The sequence below is a fragment of the Nelusetta ayraudi genome, unplaced genomic scaffold (genome assembly GCF_046127955.1).
Source record: "Nelusetta ayraudi isolate G7.1 ecotype Tasmania unplaced genomic scaffold, CSIRO-AGI_Nayr_v1 ptg000016l, whole genome shotgun sequence".
NCBI classification, from domain to species: Eukaryota; Metazoa; Chordata; class Actinopteri; order Tetraodontiformes; family Monacanthidae; genus Nelusetta; species Nelusetta ayraudi.
In genome coordinates, this window is record NW_027466066.1 from 5,408,450 (window position 1) to 5,430,000 (window position 21,551).

At 50.8% G+C, this 21,551-nt stretch overlaps 1 protein-coding gene across 1 annotated transcript in view; it reads right to left on the reverse strand.

Moving 5' to 3' along the window:
- Positions 1-664: 664 nt before the first annotated feature.
- Positions 665-21,551, reverse strand: part of rai1 (retinoic acid induced 1) — a 60,260-nt gene continuing 39,373 nt past the window's right edge. The window contains exons 2-5 of the mRNA XM_076024127.1: positions 6,706-13,226; positions 6,459-6,552; positions 5,561-5,610; positions 665-1,892 (exon numbers count right to left, since the gene is read on the reverse strand). Coding sequence (XP_075880242.1) covers positions 1,884-1,892; positions 5,561-5,610; positions 6,459-6,552; positions 6,706-13,155 — 6,603 coding nt within the window. The 5' untranslated portion in view covers positions 13,156-13,226 and the 3' untranslated portion in view covers positions 665-1,883. The remainder of the gene's footprint in view (positions 1,893-5,560; positions 5,611-6,458; positions 6,553-6,705; positions 13,227-21,551) is intronic.

The window sequence follows — 21,551 nt, forward strand, 5'->3', positions numbered from 1 at the left end:
CATAGGACCAGTGACATTCCCAAAAAAAGGTTTTTGTTTTTTTTTCCTCATCAATGGATTCTTTAAATAACATTTTATAAGCAATAACATATTCCATTTTATAGAAAATAAACATCTCTAGGAAATACTATACACAATTATATTAGTACATCACATCTTACATTTAAACAGCATCAAATACTTATATACACCATTAAATAATGAGCTTCATTAAAAAAAAGAAAGTTTGGTGCGGCTTTTTTTTCTTCATTTTTTGTTTTTGCACTTTCTTTTATGCTCTAATGCTTAAATATGTCTCCTTTTTTTTATATGACCGGCACTACGCCACCTGCAGGGCGCTTGTTACATAGCATGGAAGAGTGAGGGAGGCTACATTTCAGTTTTGACAGACGGTAGAGCGAGTGAGACGCTTCACTCTCTCCGCTGCGAGAAGGTGAGGTGATCCTACAACGATGGCCATGTCGAACAGCTATACTTCTAAACTGTATATACTGCAGGTGTGAAATGACACGACCCAGACTCCCGGTTGGACCCCGCGGAGCCCTGATCTGCGATTGGCCGAGGGGCTTGGATGGGGGGGCGGGGACGATGGAGGCGTTTGCTGTACATACCGAATGTGCGCTTGGTTTGCGGTTCTCTCTCAAACAGAGGTTAAGTATTAGTGTGGTTTTTTTTTCATGTTTTTTTTCTCTCAAAATAATTTTGTAGTAACACGAAGCCCGACTTGTACCAAAGGTGATGCCGTGATGTCGTATAGTCGTAATGCACATCAAAATACACCTCCGAAGATAAGAGCGATATATTAAAATACTTTGTCCCTTTTTTTCCCCCTTTCTCTCTTCGACGACGGAATATTGAAAACCTGCAAAGCACATCATCATCATCATTTTCAGCATCATCATCATCATCATCATGTACAGTTTCCGTAGCCATTTTTTTTTGTCATGTTTCAAACACAAATGCACACATTGAGATAATACATCCAGTGCTTGGCTGATGATTTTTTTTTTTGTCGTCTTTTTTTTTTTTTTTTTTTTTGTCTTTTATGGATGGGTGACATTTCCAGTCTGAGATGAAGCTCCTTGCACACGGACGAGTCCATGCGCCCGAACACAACGAACGTGGACGATGTGGCTGCGGAATGAGATTTATTTATTTTTTTTCCCTTTTTCAAAATTTTATGTTTGATTACAGCGCACACACGCACGCGCACCCAGGCGTGCTTCTCCTCCTCCTCCTCCTCCTCCTCCTCCTCCCCCTCCTCACACATCACAAACCCCCCCCACCCTCCCAACCCGCCGCCTCCTGGCGCGCAGACAAGGTGGGCAGGAGGAGATGCTCCCGTCCAATCAGTGTCCACCAGGTGTCTGAATACGATAGCAGCCTATCTGAAGCGGGACACTCACACCAGACGCACACGCACACGCACACGCACACACACTGCATTTCAAAGGGCCCTCCTGTGCACTGGGCCCTGAGCAGTCAGTCCAGTCAGTCCCTGGTTAAACTGCTGCTGCTGCTGCTGCTGCTGCTGCCTTCCAGTCAGGAAGCTGTCCAGCGGTGGGGAGACGTTTTCTGTTCTCTCGGGGTTCACTTTCCTCCGAGCTCCCTCGTACCACCACCACCATCCACCAACCCAACCCCGACCCCGACCCCCGACCCCCAGGTCGGTCGGCCCTCCCGCGGCCGCTGCGCCTGCCCCAGTTATCAGTCATCGCCGCACCTTCCTCCTTCGAAGGGTTTCAGCAGCTGTTTGTCGGAGCGGCACGTTTTTTTTGTCTGTTTATTTGTCGTCGTTGTTGTTGTCGGTGGTGGTGTTGTTGTTGTTGTTTGTCTTGCCCGATCGGCGATGCTTGACTGAGGATGGTGACGGCGGTGATATCTTACAGGTCCTGTGGAGAACAGGAGAAGAAGAGTGACGTAAACACAAACAGGCTGGAAAGGAAAGGAAAGGCAGCAGATGCTTTGCGGGTCTTTCTCCCTGGCAGATCATGTGGAAACCCCCCCCAACCCAACCGCCCTTAACTTAATCGAGCTGTGCTCAGAACAGCTAAGGCGATTTAAAAGCAAATTAGAGTTATGCTGGTCTTCAGGATATCCTCATCATCATCATCATCATCACTGTGGCAGAAAACGCGAGAACGCATGGAAACTAAAACATTAATGAGGTCTATTAATATAGCTTCAAGTTCGGCGATTTGGCAGGCCGGATTAAAAAGCTTAACGGGCCACCTATGGCCCCCGGGCCGTAGTTTGCCCGTGCTTGTTCTAGCCCCTCGCGCTCTGTCTGCAGGAGTTGCACAAAGGCTATTTTTTCACACATGCGGCAATGACTGTTTTTTGCAGTCACCACCCCCGCGGGTGAACTTTCGACCTGGTGGTGACATCACTCGGTGTCAGAGCGCAGCTGCAGAACACGTCCGTGGACAATAGAAGCCCGTGGACGTGCTCCTTGCTGCTGCTGCTGCTGCTGTTGTTGTTGTTGTTGTTGCTGCTGCTGCTGCTGCTGCTTTTCCAAATGACCACACCAGCCACACCTTCTGTGTGGATGTTCATTTACGAAGCAGCAGCCTGCTTCCTTTGTTTGGCCTCCTCCGCCGCCTCCATCGCTCCTGCTGCACACGCACAACCGAGACCGCCTTCTCAACAGCGCCTTCTGAAATCTCTAAACCTTCTTGAAACCTTTGGTGTGATCAGAATCCCCTCAGAGCGTCCGGGCCCTGAGCAGTCAGTCCAGTCAGTCCCTGGTTAAACAGATGACGCCCTGCAGACAGTGGCGTCATCTAGTTTATTCTAGTGGCCTCGTAACGCAGCTACTTCCAAACGACACAAAACAAGAACCACCACCATGAATAAATAATTAACACAAAATAACGTTTCCTCAATCAAGTGCAAAAGTGGTACAAACTCAAATAAATGGCTGACTCACAAACAGATCAGAACATAAAACATAATTTTAATCACATTAACGGGAAAGTGAGCGTCATGTCAAAAAAAAAAACCCCTCCATACTAATATGTATCTGCGCATTTTTAGTGGTTGTACGGTAATTCAGAACCTTTTCTAGCTGTTATGCGGCGTTCACCTGCGCATCACGTCGACTACACCACTGCCTGCAGACCTTCCGAGTCTCTCCGTCACTGTGACGGAGGGGGGAAAGCGGGCGCGCTGCACTGCAGAGCGAGTCGAGGAGACGGATGAAAAGCTGACCGCCGTGAGAGACGCAGCACGGAGCCCCATTAATTGCGCTGTTGAGATGCTGTTGGTGGCAGCGGCCACCCCTCCACCCCCTTATCCTCATCCGCAGCCCCGACCGTCTCCTTCATCACCCTCTCCATCTTCTCTTCTTCGCCTTCTTCTGCTCCTCCTTCTGACGGGCCTGGACCCTGACCAACCTCTCCCTCTCTTCCTCTCCTCTCATCTCTCCTTCTGACGCCCCCGCCTTCCCCCCATTTGAAGTCATCTTCACTCGTCTTTCTCCGACAGACTCCCATCACTTCCTTCTTCTCCTTCCTCCTCCATCCTCCCTCACTTCCCTCCCTGCTTCTCCCCTTTGTGTTTTCCCATCTCTTCGTCCTTTGATGTCACTGACCCCCAGCCCCTCCATTGTTTACGCTTTACCGCAGAACAGACTCCCCCCTTCCTCCCCAACCCCAGCCCGCCTGTGTGTGTGTGCGTTAATGAACCAGCGTGGACAAACAGAGACGAAGCGCCGCTGCAGGCGCGACGTGCATGCGCGCAGTTTCATCAATATGTGTGTTCCATGATGGTGAAACCAAGGGAACACAGGCAGGAGGGGACCCATGGGTGGGTGGGGCGGGTTGTTGTCGTCGTCGTCGCTGTCGCTGTGCCTGCCTGCCGGCGCGCGTGCGCGCGCGTTGTGCGTGTCCTCTCATCCCTTTGATTAGGCTGCTCGGCGCAAATTGGCGCGGCACACGCTCGCGCTCAGCCCTCAGATCCCGCTGCTGATGACAGCTCTGCCTCAGCCTGATAACAACAACCAGCCCGCCGCCGCCGTCGCGTCTCGCCTCTCCTCTCCTCTCCCTCGCCGCCCTCCATCACCCCACCACCCTGCCTCTCGCACTCTATTTCCGCTGCTCAGACGTAGGAGTTGAGGTGAAGAGCGAGAGAGCGGCGGGTGGAGGAGTGTGGGGTGGGTGGGGGAGGGTTACAAGAGGAAGGAGGGATGAGGAAGAGCGAAAAAGGGTAATAAAAGGGGGGTAGAACGAGAGCTGGAGCTGGAGAGATGTGAGGTGAGCGAAGTGGGAGACGGATGCTGGAGCCGAAGCAGCAGCAGGGGGTGCGCCGCCGCCGCAAAAAAAAAGAAAAAAAAAGAGGGGAATGGGATAAGGAGTGGGAGAAGGGGGGGGGGGGGGAGGGATGAGAGAGTGCACGGGGAGGAGGGCGGCAGGAAGTGATGACGGGAGGCCGGTTTTGATCAACAGCCAGCTTTTTCATCCCCGTCATTCTGCGCCGAGGAGATCAGGGGGAGGGAGGTGGGGGAGTGGAGGCGAAGAGGGTGATGCAGGGAGGGAGGGAGGGGTACCGCCGCCGCCGCCTCAACGCACCGCTGCCACCCCCTCCTCCTCCTCCTCCTCCCTCTCCTCCACCCCTCCGCATTTGACCTTCCTCCCCGAGCTGCTGCTGCTGCAGTTCGAGCGCGTCGCCCACAGATGGCGTCTCCGCCTTGCAGGGAACACACCACTGGGACGGTCTCCTCACACCGACGCACACGCGTTCCAGAAAAAGAAGAAAGAAAAAAAAAAATAGGAAAGGGTGGGGAGGGGGATGGAGGTGGGGCCTCGTAATTGCAGCGGTTTTGCAGTCACAACAGTGGGTGTTGACAGACAAGTCGTGCGCAGAGGACACACGCAGCGGTGCGTTCGCACAGCTGCCTCTGCTTGATATGGGCTTAGCTTACCAAGGTCATTGGGTACGTATCGATTTGGTCATAAAAATCTCCCCCTACCCTCCCCCACTACTTCCAAGTCTGAGATGAGATCCTGGCTATCGTGAGCGAAATGTTGCCCCACTGGTTTGCCGGGACCAGCAGCCCCACCAATGCTTGTGCGTCTCCTCTTTGTCGTTGTTTTTGTTTTCTTTCCGATTCTTCCTCTGTCTGACAAGAGCCGACAATCGTGCTTTTTTTGCGCGACATCCCGTCATTTTTGAACTGTTGCGCTGCTGCTCGCTAGACAACGTTAACCTCGCCTGACGGCAGAGCTGCCGAGATTTTGAGACCCCCAAATTCTTGCAGATCCATCTTTAAAACCTGCTTATTGAAGCTATTTATTTATTTTTAATTGCATCTGGGTATTACAGATTTACTCTGGAAATTCAAACTGTATCCTGGCACAACAAATGTAGCTGTTTCCCCTAAATCCTCATAACATCCATCTTGAGAAGAGCCTACAGGAAGCATTTCTTCCTACCCCTTTGAAGGGGTGCACATCACAGAAGACAAATAGCTGACTAGTTGTTCCCACTGGTCACAAGCCAGCCTACTCCACTTGCTCAAACAACATGGACCGATATACACAGTAGGCTTTCGTTTCCTCACCTCATGTTTCGGGCATTTGATGGAGAAGTCGTCCTCATGGAATGTGCAGCCTAGGTGGGGAGGAGAAGAGCAAAGAAAAAGAGAGACAAAAACACGAGTCAATAACGATAAAAGCGGCAAACAACATAAGTTGACAAAATAACCCTCCAAGAAAAGCCATAGAGGCGACAAAAAAGTCAGGCTGAATCTTGAAAACTGAGCCAGGAGGAGGCAGGAGGAAGCTGAACAGAAGGAAGGAGGTGACGGAGTGGATGAGATGTGATGCAGGCGGGCGGGCAGATATGGCCGGTGCACTCAGCAGGATTAAAAAAAAAAAAAAGGGGCCTCGCTCCGCTCGCTGTGCTGGCTGGGCAGACGTGGCAGGCTTTCTAATCTGCAGACTGTACTTCGGCGGCGAGGGGTGATGTAAGGGGAGGCCGCTTCGCAACATGTGCTGACACTCGCTCCTATCGACGGCTGAAACCGACTCGGGGAAACAGACACGTACGCGCACACAAAGGGGAGCAGCGGCTTTTAAAATGAACTATTTAAACGGGCATGCAAGCCGTGAGGCAGACGCTCCTGCTAGTTCCGGCCCCTGGGCTGCTGGATGAATTGATGAAGCACACAGGTTGTGGTCAATAATGCAGACACGATCATTTGGAACCGTCAGGGTCCAGCCTTCCTCTCATCATCCTCCTGTGTCCCACTCAATAATAGTATTTCTTCACTCACTGTCCCCGCCCTTTTCAATTGTCAACCCTTCAATTTTTCCTAATTTTCCCCTGGCCGTCGCCTTCCGAGCCCATTCAATTTTTGCGTCTCCTTCTTTGTCTTTTTAATCTCCCCCCGCTCACCGACTTAGTTTCCCACTCTCACCCGATGTTCCTCCCCTCCTCCCTCGGCTGCGGACTCTTACCTATCTCTTTGGCGCAGACATAGTGGTATTTATGAGAGCAGCCTCTCCAACAGCAGCTGAGGGATGCCCCCGCAATCTGGCACTTGTAGCAGCTCTGAGGTTAATAAGACAGAGGGACATATGGACCGGATTCAACAAAGAAGCAAATTGACCGACAGAGAGACATTGAGGTAGGGAGTGAAAAACAGTTGAAAAGCAAACAGTAATAGTAATTTGATTTAAGTTTCATGAAAATTTGTCGACGTACCGATTGTGCTGACTTGCCGGCTGCCTCCTTGAGCCCGTAAAGCCTCCCTGCTACCATAACAATTCCCTTGGTCCAAATGGCACAGTTTTCATGTGTCCAGTACTCCTTGGCTTCTGCCTCCTCTTGCAGCCTTTGGAACGTACTCCCACACCCTTCCTGGTCACTCGGGGACCCCGTGCTGCTGCTGTGGAGCTGCTGCATCCTCCTGAACCTTTCTCGGAGAGTTAACCTTCGAGGACCGCACCCGTGTTCCATCTTTTCCGTCCTTTCGGCGCGCCGGTGGCGCCAGAGGTGATGCCTACTGCTGGTGGCCTCTTGAGCGGACGTTTCTCCGCTGGAATCCTTCTCGGTGCTACCATCGCCTTCGTCCTTTGAGTGGTAGCCCGCTTCTTCGCTCTTGCTGCAGTTGCCGTCGCTGGTCTCCTGTGAATCTGTCCTGAGAGGTGTCGTATGCCCAATCGTAAGGATTTTCCTCGGAATGCTGTCATTTGTGTAGTAAGGGCCGCACAAATCACCAAGGTCTCTGAAATTTGCGGGTTTTCCACACAGACTGCATGTTAGACACCTGTCGGCTAGCTCTTTATTTACCAAGGGTCCCTGTTGCATGGCAGCAGTGTGTGGCACTCCTTTTGCGACCGTGAAAGGATTCCGCATTCGGAGTATACCCTTTTTTCTGCGCCTTTGAAATACCACAGCATCCTCTGGCTTATTGACTATGGCACACCAAGAAGAAAAGTCTCTGGAGTTGTTAATCCTGACATAAGGGCAGAAGGACAGTTTGGGATTTTGATGAACTACTTTGCGTCTGATTCTCTTGACAGAAATTGTCTCTGTCTGTTTTTCGGATACTGTTACTACAGGACCTACAACGCATGTTGTCTGTTTTTCCTTCTTCTCCACTTTATTTTCTTCTTTCTTGTTCCCTTCACAGCCTGCAGCTCTTATTACTGCCTCAATAACCTCAATAGCATCTTTCATCCCAGGTTTGGGTCCTGGCTTTTTATGGACCTTAATTGGTTTCCCTGCGATCGTCTCTGATGAGACTTTGCCTTGATTCCTCTTGCTTGTATTTGCTGACGGTTTTCTGCCTCTTCTAGGTTTCTGGACGAGGTCTGTGCTTGTTACTTTGGTGGCCTCTGTAATTTCATTCAGGCTATCTGCTAAAGGTACAGCAAAATCTGTGGTGGCTACCTTCTCCTCTACATCCCCTAGTTGTTCTGGCATTTCAATGTCTGTCTCTTCAAGGGAGCCTTGACCTTTTCTCTTCTTCCTCCTCTGCTTTAGGTGCATTTCATGGTTGTTTTTAATGGCCCTCTGCTTTGCTAGCCTTGGTGTAGTAACTATCAAGCTCCCTGCTTCTAGAATTACTGCTGAGGGATCTGTACTCTCTACCATGGCCCATCGCTTCCTTTTTGTTCTGGTGGTCTTGTCAGAAACTAAAGGTAGACCTCCTGAGACTTGTTGCGTCAATTCTCCTTCAGCCTTCACTTCTCCTGGGCCGTCTATTGAGCTCCAAGCAGGTACGTCACTCTGCTGTGTCCCATGTTTAATGTCTTCATCTTTGGATTCCTCATACTCTTGTGTCAATTCTTCTAGTGCTGGCAATTTTTGAGCCGCTTCAATCATTACTATTTCTTGTGCCACTTCCTCCTCCTTCTGGACTTTGATTCCTTCTTGTCTTGACTCTGTGTTTGCTGACTCGCTGTCTACTGTTTCAGTGCTATTCATTAGCATTGGTATCTCACCTTCCCTCAAAACGTGCTGAGACAAAGTTTTTGTTGTCACTTCGTCACATAGAACGCTGTCAATCTGAGATATTGAGAGGTGCTTCTTTGAGCTGGGAGATGTAATTTTCTGCACCATTGCCTCATATTTCTGTCCTCTGCCTTTGCGCGGAGGGAGAACTTTTGTTTTTGTCGGACACTGAGGAGCCACTGCAGGCAAATCACTAGCAATGTCAATTTCATTGATGCAAGGAACAGCGTCTTTGGGTGTAGAGGCGACAACAGGTGCTTTCATGGAAGAGCCTCGCTTTCGTTTGGAAGTGCTGGCACTCTTCTCTTTTGGTGTTGAAAGAACTAGATCCAGCAGTGGAGGTTGGGGTGCTAAGGGTTTTGCTTTAGGCTTAGGACCCCTCTTTTTCTTTGCTGGTGTTGCGGAAGGCTCTGGGCTCTGTCTCCGTTTTATTGGGAGTAAAGTATTTTCTTCAGACTGTTCAAGGGGGACTACTGAGGGAAATGGAATGGTTGGGTCTGCCAGACCATCAGGATTTTTGACTGTGTTCGAAATGGTAGTCTGCTCATCAGCTTCAGAATCCTGTACACCTGGATAAACCTCACCATCTGTACCAATTACTTTTTCTTTTTCTTTAGATATTTTGTCTTGTGAAGGCTTTCTTGATCTCAAAACCATGTTTTTACTCTCCTCTGGTGCCTTTACATCATCATTAACTTGTTTCTCTTGCAGGTCAACTACTTTTCCATCCTGGTTTTCCTGTGTTTCAACTGCTTTTGGGCTCTTTCTACTTCTGCCTTGCAGTCCTGTGAAAAGAGGAAGGGTTTCTTCAGGTTGTACCAGTTTGGCTTTTGTAATGGAGCCCTTTGGGCGACCCACAGATGCTTTGAAGGAAGATGTCTCAACAGGGGGTAAAACATCAACAGGCTTGTATCCCGACTTGGGTTTAGGGCCTGGTTTTTGAGCTGGTTTTGTGCCAGGTTTTGTTCCTGCTTTTGATCCAGGCTTTGGCCCAGGTTTTGATCCAGGTTTAGGACCTGGTTTTCGCTTCACAGGAGTCTCAATTTGTGGCAGTTCTGGTTCATTTGCAACTGGTTTTGGAACTGATTTTGGACCTGGTTTTGATCCAGATTTTGGTCCAGGCTTTAGTCCCGGCTTGAAACTAGGCTTAGGTCCAGGCTTTGCACCTGGTTTAGGTCCTGGTTTGCTCCCTGGTTTGGGTCCGGGTTTAATCCCAGTCTTTGAACCTGGCTTTGGCCCTGGTTTTCTCTTTACTTGTTGTTCGACTTTGGGAGGCAAGTCTGGTGCATTGAATGAGCGAGTGCACATTCTTGAACGGAAACTGTCAACCGCCATCATTTTGGGAGTTTGACTCACAATAGATTCGGGATGAGCTAAGTCGATTTGATCTGAGAATAACATTGTGTTGCTGGGGGGCATGCAGTCTTTCTGTGTGAGTAAGGGACTTCCTTCTTCTTCCTTGGCCCCTTCCTGCTCCAGGCTTAACTGTTGCCTCATATCCACACCTGAATTCATAATTCTTCTTCTGCCTCTGGCATGCTTACGTCCAAATGCCCTTGGCTGAGCAGATGGGGCCACAGGCTCCGGCTTGGCCAAGGGTGTCACAGCACTGGCGCAGCTGATGCCTGGTTCCATGTCCTCATCCCCTTTTTTTGGAGAGGGTGGAGTATCTGCCCAGGAAGGAGCTGAGGGAAGTATTGACTTCCCTGGAAGTTGAGGTGAGTCTGGCTCTAGCATTTTAGCATCACTGTGATCAATATGATCCCTGGCTGGTGCAGGAGGTGTTGCCTTATCATTCAGTGCTGAGAAGACTGACATAGCAGACTGAGGATGAGGGGCAATGTCACCAATGGCTGTTTCCCTTGCACAAATATCTGCTGAAGCCACTGTTGCAATAAAATTGTCAGTTGTCACTGCGGATTCATCGTCACAATGGAGCTCAGGACTCTGACTTTCTGTCCTGCTGAAGGGTTCTGTGGGTGTCTTTTCCAGTCCATCTCTCTTATTTCTGTCATTAATGTGCTCCTCTGTCAATGAATGACTGATTTCATCCCCCTCAAATAGCTCGTCCCTAACCTCTGCAGATGAAGGGGGAGAAAGAGGGTGTTGTTTTTCCTCTTGCATTTCATCATCCTCGTCATCAGCCTCCTCCTCCTCCTCTACCCTGTCCTCCCCACCCTTTTCACAATTGCTTAGTGTCTTTTCAGAGTCTCTTTCTAACAAGGCCTCAACCTGGATAGGAGAAGTGTTGTCTGAATTGTCCTCCTTCTCTGTGGAATATTGATCCTGTTCGAGGTCACCCCTTGAAATGAAAGGCAGTGTTTTTACTGAGCTCTCAGACGCAGTTGGGGACTCAGACTTGAATGCCTCTGATTTCATGTCTTGGCCAAAGTTTTCTTTATGGCTGGCATCAGAAAGAGCTGCAGGGGATTGTTCAACTGAGTCTCTTGCATCAGGGTCATATTTGCTGTGGAATTCTTGGTACATGGTGTCTTTGTAGCAAAAGCTTTTTTCTATCAACCCCTTGTTTACTTTACTGTAGAAAGATGGGTATTTCTCTTCATCTGGCCATTTTTCCAGAGCTTCAGTAGACTTGGTTGTATCTAAATCTCTCTCACAGTCTGTGTTTTTGTCTGTTGTCACCTCCTCTTTGTCAGCTGATTTCTCCCTCCAGGCTGATTCTTCAAAGTTCTCTTTGATCGAGTCATTGATATGCTGTATATCTGAGGGGGAGTCTCTTTCCTGTTTCATGGGACTGGGAATTGTCATACTTGTAGGAGACTTATCATCACCAATGCTTTTCACTGGAGTGCTCATGCCATCTCCACCCAGTCCTGACTGACACCTAGAGGCGTCAGGGGTCAAGTTGTGCAGGCCAGAGTCACCGGATCTGGTAGACATGTCATCTGGGGACGTCAGTGAGCATGAGGAGGCTGTATCCAGGTTAAGTTGTATGTTATTGGAAGCCTGCGCAGGACTTCTACCCTGTCCACAGAAAAAATAGCCTCTGTCTAGTTGTTCATCACTGCTGCTGGAATATCCTCCTTCATGGAGCTCCATTGGCATTGTCTGATGCTGTGGGGTAGAGTAAGGGTCCTGCATGGGGCCGCTGCCCACAGTATTACCACCATTGTCTGGATATGGAGGACTTTTATACTCCTCACCCTTTTTGGATGATGTTCCACTTCCTGCGCTACTGTTGCTGCTCCCACTATTGCGCTTATTGCCTTTTTTATTTGCTACCAGAGCCTCTGAAAGAAGCAACTGCTGGACATTATTAGAAATGTTCTCCACCTGAGAGGTGAGAGCATTCAGACTCCACAAGCTGGGGTTAGACAGCAGCTTCTCTGAAAAACGTTCTTTCATGGTTGGGACCTGTGGTGTGGTGGTGTAACTATGAGAAGCCGCATGCTGCATGTTGGGCGAGGGGTGTGAACGTGGAGGCATCAACATGGAATTGTTATTGGCTTGCTCTTGCATGCCAGCTGAAGAGGAAGAGTTGGAGGAAGCCGCCCCAGGAGTCATGGGAGGTTGACCATACTGGAATGACTCTGGATTGGTCATCAGTGGTGAAGGGGTAGAGCTGTATGACGGAGAACGCCCGACAGAGCGCGCGGGGGAGTGGCTTGAAGATGGACTGCAGGTCTGATAATACTGTTCAGGTGATCTGACTGAGAGCTCAGAGAGGCAATAGTTTTGCTGGGATTGGTTGTAGTGTTGGTACTTATTGTGTGTCTCCTGGGGACTAGTCAATGCCTGTAAAGGGGTCTGCTGCTCATAACCTCTGGAGGGAGGCTGCTGGTAGCTGTAACTGTTCTGAGTGGGCCGGTAGCTCCCTTGGTTCAGTTTGCTGTGGCCGCTCATTTGTCTGCTGTACTGTGAACTGGGGGGCATGTTGTAACCTTTATAACAGTGGGGCATTGGATTGCACTTTTCCATGTATGGAGCTGGAGATGGTGAGTGCTGGGGATAGTGCAGGTGGCTCTGGGGGTACATTAGAGGGGAAGGGGCAGGATTTGGAGGGTGGGATTGGTGATGGGGGCTGGTGTATGCATTGGCAGAGGGCTGGTGGCACTGGGTCTGAGAAGGGCCCAGCATGTTCTGGTCTACGTATTGGGAGGAGCTAGGAGCAGGAGTCCCAGCAGCCTCCATACGTACCACCACCTCCTGGTCATATTGTGCCAACTGGGCCGGGTCCTCCCACTTCTGCTGAAGGTGGCCCTCGCTCAAGTACTGAGCTGAATAAGTTCCAGTTCCCATGTGGTTCCCATACATTCCAGGACCCTGAAGGTGCTGACTTGGGTTTTGGGGCACTTTGTTTCCCCTGTAGGATTTCTTTGCCTGTGAGGACGCTGAGCCCCCATTTCCACCTCCATTTCCTCCCCCGTTGCCCGGGTAACCAGGGTAGGTTTGTTGTTGGCTGTAACAGTCCTTGGGTCCTCCTGCAGTACCTGGTACTCCAGTGGGAGGCATGCTTGTTGGGTTTGCCAGTGAATGAGCCTCATAACCTGACCGGGAATGCCCTGGCCCTGGCCCTGGTCCTGGATGTGGCCCAGGACCAGGATGTGGGTGCTGGGGGTGTGGGTGATGTGGGTGCTGTCGGTAGGTCTCCAAGCGGGATAATTCATGGGGCTCCTGCTGGTAGCAGGGCTGGTTGCTGTGGTAACCACCACTGCGCTCACGGAAGGACTGCATATCGCTTTGGGTCTGTAGTCAGATCAGAGAGGGGGAGGTGAGATGGGAAAGGGGAAAGGTGGATAGGGGTTCTGGTTGCAGGTAGAAAGACGGGAAAGAGAGAAAACAAAGGGAAAATATGATGAGCTCTCTTTCAAATTTCCGAAGTATCCACTGCACCCTTATGTGTGTGTGTGTGTGTGTGTGTGTGTGTGTGTGTGTGTAAATCAGTCATCAGTCCTTACACAATATCACAATGTTCCTGCATTCAACACTCTGCTCCCTTCCAGGGACAGTAGTGGATCCCACCAGATGCGCCGTGGCAATATTCACGTTTGAAACATCCAGAGTGTCGACGAAGAAGCAAAACATACATTCATGGACACACACATGCTCTCTCTCTCACACACACACACACATACTGCCACAGGATTCTATAGATTACCCTACCCTTCTATCTCCACCGCCTGCAGGCTGCTTGGGCTTCACCTCGGGTGGTGCCGTACTGCGTGTGTGTGTGTTTGTGTGTGTGTGTGTGCCTGCGCATGTCGTTCTATCTGTAGCTGCATGTATGTTTGCACATTGACCCAAATAAGATGTTTATGGTGAACAACAATGGAAATGCCAAGCTTGCCAGTCCAGAAAGGAATGAGGAGCACGTTTGATTTTCCCGAATGCATTTTTTATTTTTTTTGGTCGTTGTTTGTCGCTTACGCTTTCCTTCACAATAGCTGATAACGAAGAGTAATTAATTGGGTTTTTGCTGTCTGCGTGTGTCTGACTAGGAAAAAAGAAAAACAAAGCAAAGAGGCAAAAGAGACGCTCTCTCCCATCAATTTACTCCACTCCTCCTGTCTTTTCCCCCCTGCGCTCAAACAGAAGAGCGCCGTCGGCATTCAAATCACGTCCTCCCCTCCACCTCCGCGCTGCACCGCCTCCTTCCCCCCTTCCATCTTCCAGAAAGAGCACCTGCGCGCTACAGACGGCCGGCTGCTGTATTTGTGGATGCGCCACGTCACGTCCAGCTGCACCCTGCCTGGGTAAGGTCAGAGAGAAGAGAAGACGGGGCGGGTGCAAGCTGGGCTCGTCTGTTGATCAGCGCGGTCTGTTTATTACAGCGTTTGCATTGATTTTGCCGCTACATGAGCAAACAAAAGAGGCAGGAAAACGAAGATGCGACACTTTGCGTTTGCTTTTCTCCCGCGCACGCTTTAAGATTTATTGACGTCTTGAACAAATGACATTGCTGCATATTTGAGGACTCCTAATTTGATAGAGGTCATGTCAACCGGCGTATTTGCATAAATGGCACTATCAAATTTCACGTTTTCTGAATAAGCAGCGAGCTCATGTCGGTCTGGTTGTTTACAAGCATTTTTATATTTTTGGAAAATTTGTATGTTTCACAGCAGTTTTTGCTGCACCTGACCCCTCGGTTTACAACAACAGTCGGCTCTGGCAAAATTCTGTTCCCCTCCCGGGCGATATTGCTATGTTGTGTCATGCACTGCTGAAAAAACAAAGGCAAGCAGAATTTCTTGAAGGATGTTATTGCACAACAGGCAGCATTGTGAACGTACACACAGCTGAATAGAAGTGGGAATGATAGTGGAATATTTATCTTATATATATAATCAGAGAATTACTCGGACTGGAAACTGGGAATATTGGTGTTGCATGTCATTGCAGTGAACGCGCGGATCTTCCTCTTCCTTCATCTTTCAACATGTTCGGAATGTCATTTCTGTTAGTCGGGAAGTTGAAGCACAGTGGCGAGGTGCGGGTCTCACACAGCGCGAAGAGTGGAGAGCCAGAGAGAGGCGGTGAGAGTCGGTCGAGGCGGCCCGATGCGGAGATGAAAGCCGAGGGATGCAGCTGGAGGAAGGGAGTGATAAGTCTGAGGAGGAGGTGAAGGAGGAGGAGAAGGAGGAGGAGGAGGAGGAGGAGTGTGTGTGCTCGGAGGACAGAGGAGGACGGATGATTTACTGAGAGCGCTTTACAACCTGGGATCCTGCGGGAAATATGAGCCGCAGCAATTGCCGCGCACAGGCAGGCTCGTTGACGCACGCACGCACGCACGCACGCACGCAGGCACGCAGGCACGCAGGCACGCACGCACGCACGCAGGCACGCACGCACGCACGCAGGCACGCAGGCACGCACGCACGCACGCACGCACGCACGCACGCGGGCAGCATGCAGAACATATGCACCAGCTCACAATGCAGCAGGGCCTGTCATTTGCCCAGCGCCTCAGTCGCTACCCCAGACAAACACGGCCGTCGAGATGAGTGATTGATCATCGGTTGGCCACGCCCACTGCGATCCCGTCGAGGCGGCCGCTCGCGCGCACAGTGCACAATTCATCGTGAGCTGAAAACCTTTAGAGGGGACTGTCGGCCCACAACGACATCCACGTTCACGAGAGAGAGAGAGAGAGAGAGAGAGAGAGAGAAAAAAAAAATTCCAGGGTTGCCATGTAAACAAACAACAGAGGGAAAACGTCACGTGTCTCCGTACAGCTGGTGCGGTTCAGCCTGCTAGCAGTCGTGTGTTCGCGATAGATAGACGGACAAATAGTTTTTATCCTATACATTCTGCTGATGTTTATTGTGTACGACGCCCAGCTTCATTCAACCCAGTGAGTGTTGGAGTTGGAGTTCAATTTTCAACACTCCAAGGTCGCCTCCCGAGACAGGAGCCACGTAACCTCACACAGCTGGCACCTCTTCTCCGTTGTGGTGCCCTCCGTCGCTTCATTCCATTTCGAACTACCGCTGGGTTTGAAATAACTTCGCACAAGCAGCTCTCAGGCAGCGGCTTTGCAGGACGGATGTGAAACGCGGGCGTCCGCGACGCTGCTTTTGTTTCCCGGGCCACAAGCGGCGTGGAGATTGAATGTTTTGCCATCCGCTGGATGGAATTCTCTTTGTGTGTGAAACTCCGGAGTGGTTCCTTGGATCTGAAGGTGCCACCAAAGCCTCCATCCCGCAAAGCGGTGAGAGCAGCCAATGGGTTGAAAATTTCAGTTCCGGGTTTAGCATCCTGTCAACGCTTTTCGGATCGAGCTTTTCGCTTTGTGATTTCCCTGCCGTCAGCGTTTGAATTTATCTGCCTGGGAATAAAGTATTGTCAGGAAGAGTTGACGGGATGAGGAGAGGAACGTGAGGAGGGGAGGAAGAGATGAGGGCGAATCTGATTGTTCCGCTGGATGCTTCATAATGTGCAGAGCCGTGGCTGCTATACCCCCCCCCCCCAGCCACACACACACACACACACACACACACACCCTCCTCCCCCACCGTCTTTCTTTTTTTATCCTCTCTCCCTCTCTCATCGCATCATCTTCAGAGGCAGCTTGAGATGGGATTTATCTTCTCTCTGCTCACACACACACACGCACACACACACACACACACACACACACACACACACACTCTCGCAGCATTCTTGTTCCATAAACTAAGGCTCTGAAGGACTCTTTCCGGTGCTCTGTGTGTCACACAAACACACCCATTCAAATGCCACCACACACACACACACACACACACACACACACACACACACACACACACGGACACACCACGTGCACGCACACACACACACACACACACACACACACACACACACACACTGATACACACATAAATGAGGGCGCAGAGAGTGGAAGGATGGATCGTCTCCCTGTGTGTTTACCTCCCCAGTCATCCTGGTTAATTATGCATGCAGAGGCAGTTGTACTGGGGAGGTGGAGCAGCCTGGGAGGAAACACACACACTCACACGCACGCGCACACACGCGCACATCTCTCACCCCGGCGCACACCACGTTCACACTTTGCCGACACCAGAATCATCAAGAGCTGCGCCCCGGATGTGCACCTGCCGCAGCTCCGGCAGCTCGGCGGCAGCCTTCACAAGGCGCTCAGAAATAACCCCTGCGTGGCGGCGCCCCCCCCTTCCCACACACACACCCATCCACCCCCTCCAGCTCCTGCCGCACTCCCCGCGACACCCTCCCAAATCCAACCCGCAGCAGCAGCAGCAGCAGCAGCAGCAGCAGCACTGCTGTCTCGCACATCTGCCTTTGACATCCCGTTTAACAGAGCGCGAGCCCCCGAAATAACACAGCGACACGCCTCGCCACCGCCACCGCCGCCGCCGCCACCGCCGCCGCCGCCACCGCCCAATCAGCGCGGCCGCTGCCTCCTGCCTAATTACGGCCTCTTCAATAAGGAGGCAGGTAGTGTCTGTCAGTGACCTCCCCCCTCGGTGGACGCTCTGCCCTTTCCACTCGATAAGAGGCCTGCTTGAGCGCACCAGAAGTGCCAGACAGATGGACGGACACGTCATCCTCCTCTTCATCCTCTCCCTCCTCCTCCTCCCTTTCCTACTCGTCCTCCTCTTCCTCCATTTCCTCTGCTTCCTCCTACCCCTCCTCGTCCCTTTTCTCCTCCTCTTCCTACCCTTCCACCTCTCCTCATCTCATCTCCTCTCCTTCCTCCTCCTTCTCTTCTTCCTCCCCTCCACCTCCTCCTCCCTTTTCTCCTCCTACTGCTCCTCCTCCTCTTCTTCCGTCTTTCTCCCTCTCCACCTGCCCCTCTTCCTCCTATTCCCTCTCTTCCTCCTCCTCCCCTTCCAACTTCCCCTCCTCCTCCTTCTCTTCCTCGTCTTCCTGCTCCTCCTCCTCCTCTTCGGTCTTGGCCAGGTCCAGGATCCTACCCAGGGGAGAGGCTTAGGGAAGCAGGAAGGAGCCAATATCTCTTCTGACATTTGTCAGTGTCCCGTTGTCACGACACACAGCTGGAGGTCAGGAGAGGTCGCCGGCAGCCAGTGGCGCAGATTACAGACGCGGAGGAAGGTGAGGTCCCGCCAGGGACGGACAGACGGGCGGAGGAGAGGACAGAGGGACGAGAGAGAGACAGCGGTGACGCCACCTGAACGAACCACGTCACAGCTTGCGTTCACACCGAGGTGAACAAATCCGACGTGAAAATGGATTTCCAGCAAGCGCCACAATCAGTTTTCTATGCTTATATCAACATTTGTAGTCAAGTCTGCGATTCTCAGATATACTTTTTTGGAGATGCGTCTCCACCCATGTGACTGCAGTCTGATTGATGGCCTTCATCTCCATACCCCCCCCCCCCTCCCCCATTTCCATGTAACTTCCTCAGGCCTCCCAGCACAGCACTTTGCTGGTTGCTCATGACGTCATACGTTTCTGCGCCTCACGTCGTCTTAGCGTCAACATGCTTCAACCCCCACCACAATCCCCCCCCACCCCCCCAAGCGCTGCAGCCACGGCGAGCTGGCCGAGTCTTCTGCTGCAAGTGTGACTCACTGCAACACAGGGACTCACATCCAGGATTGTTAAGGGCCGGGGTGTGTGTATCTGTGTGTGTGTGTGTGTGTGTGTGTGTGTGTGTGTGTGTCTGTCTCTGTATGTGTGTCTGTCTCTGTATGTGTGTGTGTATGTTTGCAAAGAGGATGTTCACACATTCGCGAGCCCCCCCGTCCGCCAGAGATGCAGTTTCATCATCGTTTCATCATTAAAGGTGGCTAAAAAAAAAAAGAAAAGAAGAAGAAGAGAGAAACAGGATTCAGCGAGAAGCCGGTGCCTCGTCTTGACACTTCCCTCTCTGTCAGCCATCCACCGACTCCATCTGTTTGCTTATTTTCCTTCCTCGGCGCAGCTCAATGTGTTAGACCGGCACCACGATTAAAAAAAACAAAACAAAAAAAACAAAAACAGCACTGCCACAGGCATTTGAATGACAATCTTTTGCTTTTGTTTTGTCCCCCTTACAGAGATTCCTCATTTTCCCCCTCAATTCGCGTTTTCTTTCTTTTCCTACTTTCTTTTGAAAGTGTCTGAGCTCTGAGTGCTTTAAGGTCCTATATTATGCAAATTTCACTTAATCAGCATTTTCTAACAATATTATGTCTACTGCTTGGTAATGAACTTCCCCGGAATGAGAAAGGTCCGTCCTTAGCTTGAGACTCAGACTTGATGATGGTGATGATGATGATGGCCAATTCTGTGGCCTCGTTTTGAGGTCATGTGATTGACAGGGGGGCCTGGAGATCAAGGATAGTGGGCGTGTCAACACTAATAGGCGTTGTTAGGCATGAGCTGTGGCCGGTCTTTACGTAAGTTATCAAGCGCAAGCTAACAAAACGCCCATGAGTCGAAATGCCTATTTTTTCTGGCGCCACCTGGGTCTCCAGTTAGCTAACATACTTGACCGAGGGGCGTTCATTGACCGAGTGAGTGGGAGTGTCGCACCTGTTGGACCCGAGCGTAGGGTTAGCTTAAGGATTTTGCCCATATGTCAACATTGGGGGTAAAAACAATGACACGTAGTGGTTTGTTAGCTGCCGAACACCGAGCAGCCAAGCTAAAGTTTCCAACGCGCCGCTGCGGGAGTGAACGGACGGAACAAGCGTCGAGCGGAGGAACGTTTGCTGCTCCTGTTAACGAGAGAGGAACCGAGTCAACATGCTAGAACACCTGGACGGATAGCAGTCTTACGACGAGGACTGACGACGAGTCAAAACAAGGCTAACGTCACCGAAGGTAAGAGGCAAAGCCCGTATTTAATCTGTAAATGCACTTGAAGACAATATCCGGGTGTGACGTTTGTGGTTCGGTTCGGTCCTACGCCGGTCGTGCATCGCAAGTGATAAGCAGTTCATGGTTTGGCCAAGAGGGGCATTTTCCCGGTTATGTATCTGGGTTTTATACATCATTTCTTTTGAGGTACTGGTCTGAATTTTTGGACTCCGGCTAGTCTGAACTTTACTCCTTGCACCTCAGTGGTTAGCAGCGAAGCATCAGTTATAAGCAGGATGCTTTCATGGAGGCTGCAAACACGGGGTTAACAATGCTGATACTTTTTGGATGGTTAATTGCTTGGGTTTGCTTCACTGGCGTTTTAATGGAACCTGAATGCAACGTCTCAACATAAAGAGCAATGGGAGCTTTACCCTGGCTTATTTGTAAGACTACGTGTGTGTACGTGTTGTGTTGATGTGTGTGTGTGTGTGTGTGTGTGTGTGTGTGTGTGTGTGTGTGTGTGTGTGTGTGTGTGTGTGTGTGTGTGTGTGTGTTGGTGCCTCTGACTCATTGAGATTCACAGGCACGGCTGTCTTTCCCACCGCTCACGGTGATGGTGGCGCTCCGGACACAGATGTCCGCACCAGCCCATCAAAATCCTGAAAGTGTTGCCGCCACTGCCGCTGCTGCCGCTGCTGCTGCTGCCAGCTCGGCAGCAGTCAAACGCATAAACCTGGAACAGGGAGAAGTGTAAACCCCACAATAAACACAAGCTGGCACACACAGACACACACGCACATACATCAGAAAGCAGCTTCCGCTTGAGAGAATATGCAAAGGTCAGAGCGGTGGGGAGAGCCAGCCAGATGTGTCTGTCTAGCCGTTGGTTCTCACAGGTTTTCACGTCGCGGTTTCAGCTTTGACTCGGTGTTTCGGCTCTTCGACGCAGAGGTAAAGCTGGAAAATCACACACCTTCCGGCGGGGAAAAAAAAAAAAAAAAAAAAAAAAACGCTAACGGGAGGGATCCGAGAGGCTGCGCCGCATCTGTCCGCGGTTCTCTCTTCTCAGACTGGCAGCTTGATTGGCAATTTGCTGATTTCCACTGACCTTTCTGAGGACTTGAGGGAAAGGCAGGGGGAAAAAAAAACAACAATGGGGGGGGGGCGACCAGGGTCTGCTGTGGTCACCGTGGCAACGGTGGAGCCACTCAATCATGTGCGAAAACCCGCGAGGAAGCATGAGACGCAAGTAACATGCAGAAAACACCTGGGGAGCCAGAGCAAAGGAAGCGCGCACGCACGCACGCACATACGCACGCACACACGCACCCACGCAAACAACTGTGTATCTCCGAATTTCAAAATAAAATGCTATTATAGTGAAAAGTACAGTGGATAGTTGGAATTAACTAGAATTTAGATCCACGTGCTATTTAATGTCCTCTTCACCCTTATGCTCCCTCCGTTCCCTTTGTGATGTCACATTGGGCCATGATGATACGTCTCTGGTTCCCCTCCCTGCTTGGTGACACCCCACCAGCCAGTCAGCCGTTGCCGCCTCGTTTTATTTTTTTGTCTGCAGCACAGATCAGCAACCCCCCCCCTCACCTCCCCTACTTGTTTCTGATTGGCCAGTACTCCTCCTAAACCAATCCCTGACTCGAATCCCTCATCCAATCAGAAGCAAGATGCTTTTTCTCCCCCTCCTCAAACAGGTGGGAGGTCTAATAAAGCGTCAGTTTTAGCATGAAGCTATACAGCGTCTCAGCGTGCAGGCTGTAAACAGAGGGCTAAATATTCTGAACACCTGCAGAGGTTTTTTCTTTTTTTTTTTTAAATGAATAATGAACGAAAGGAGT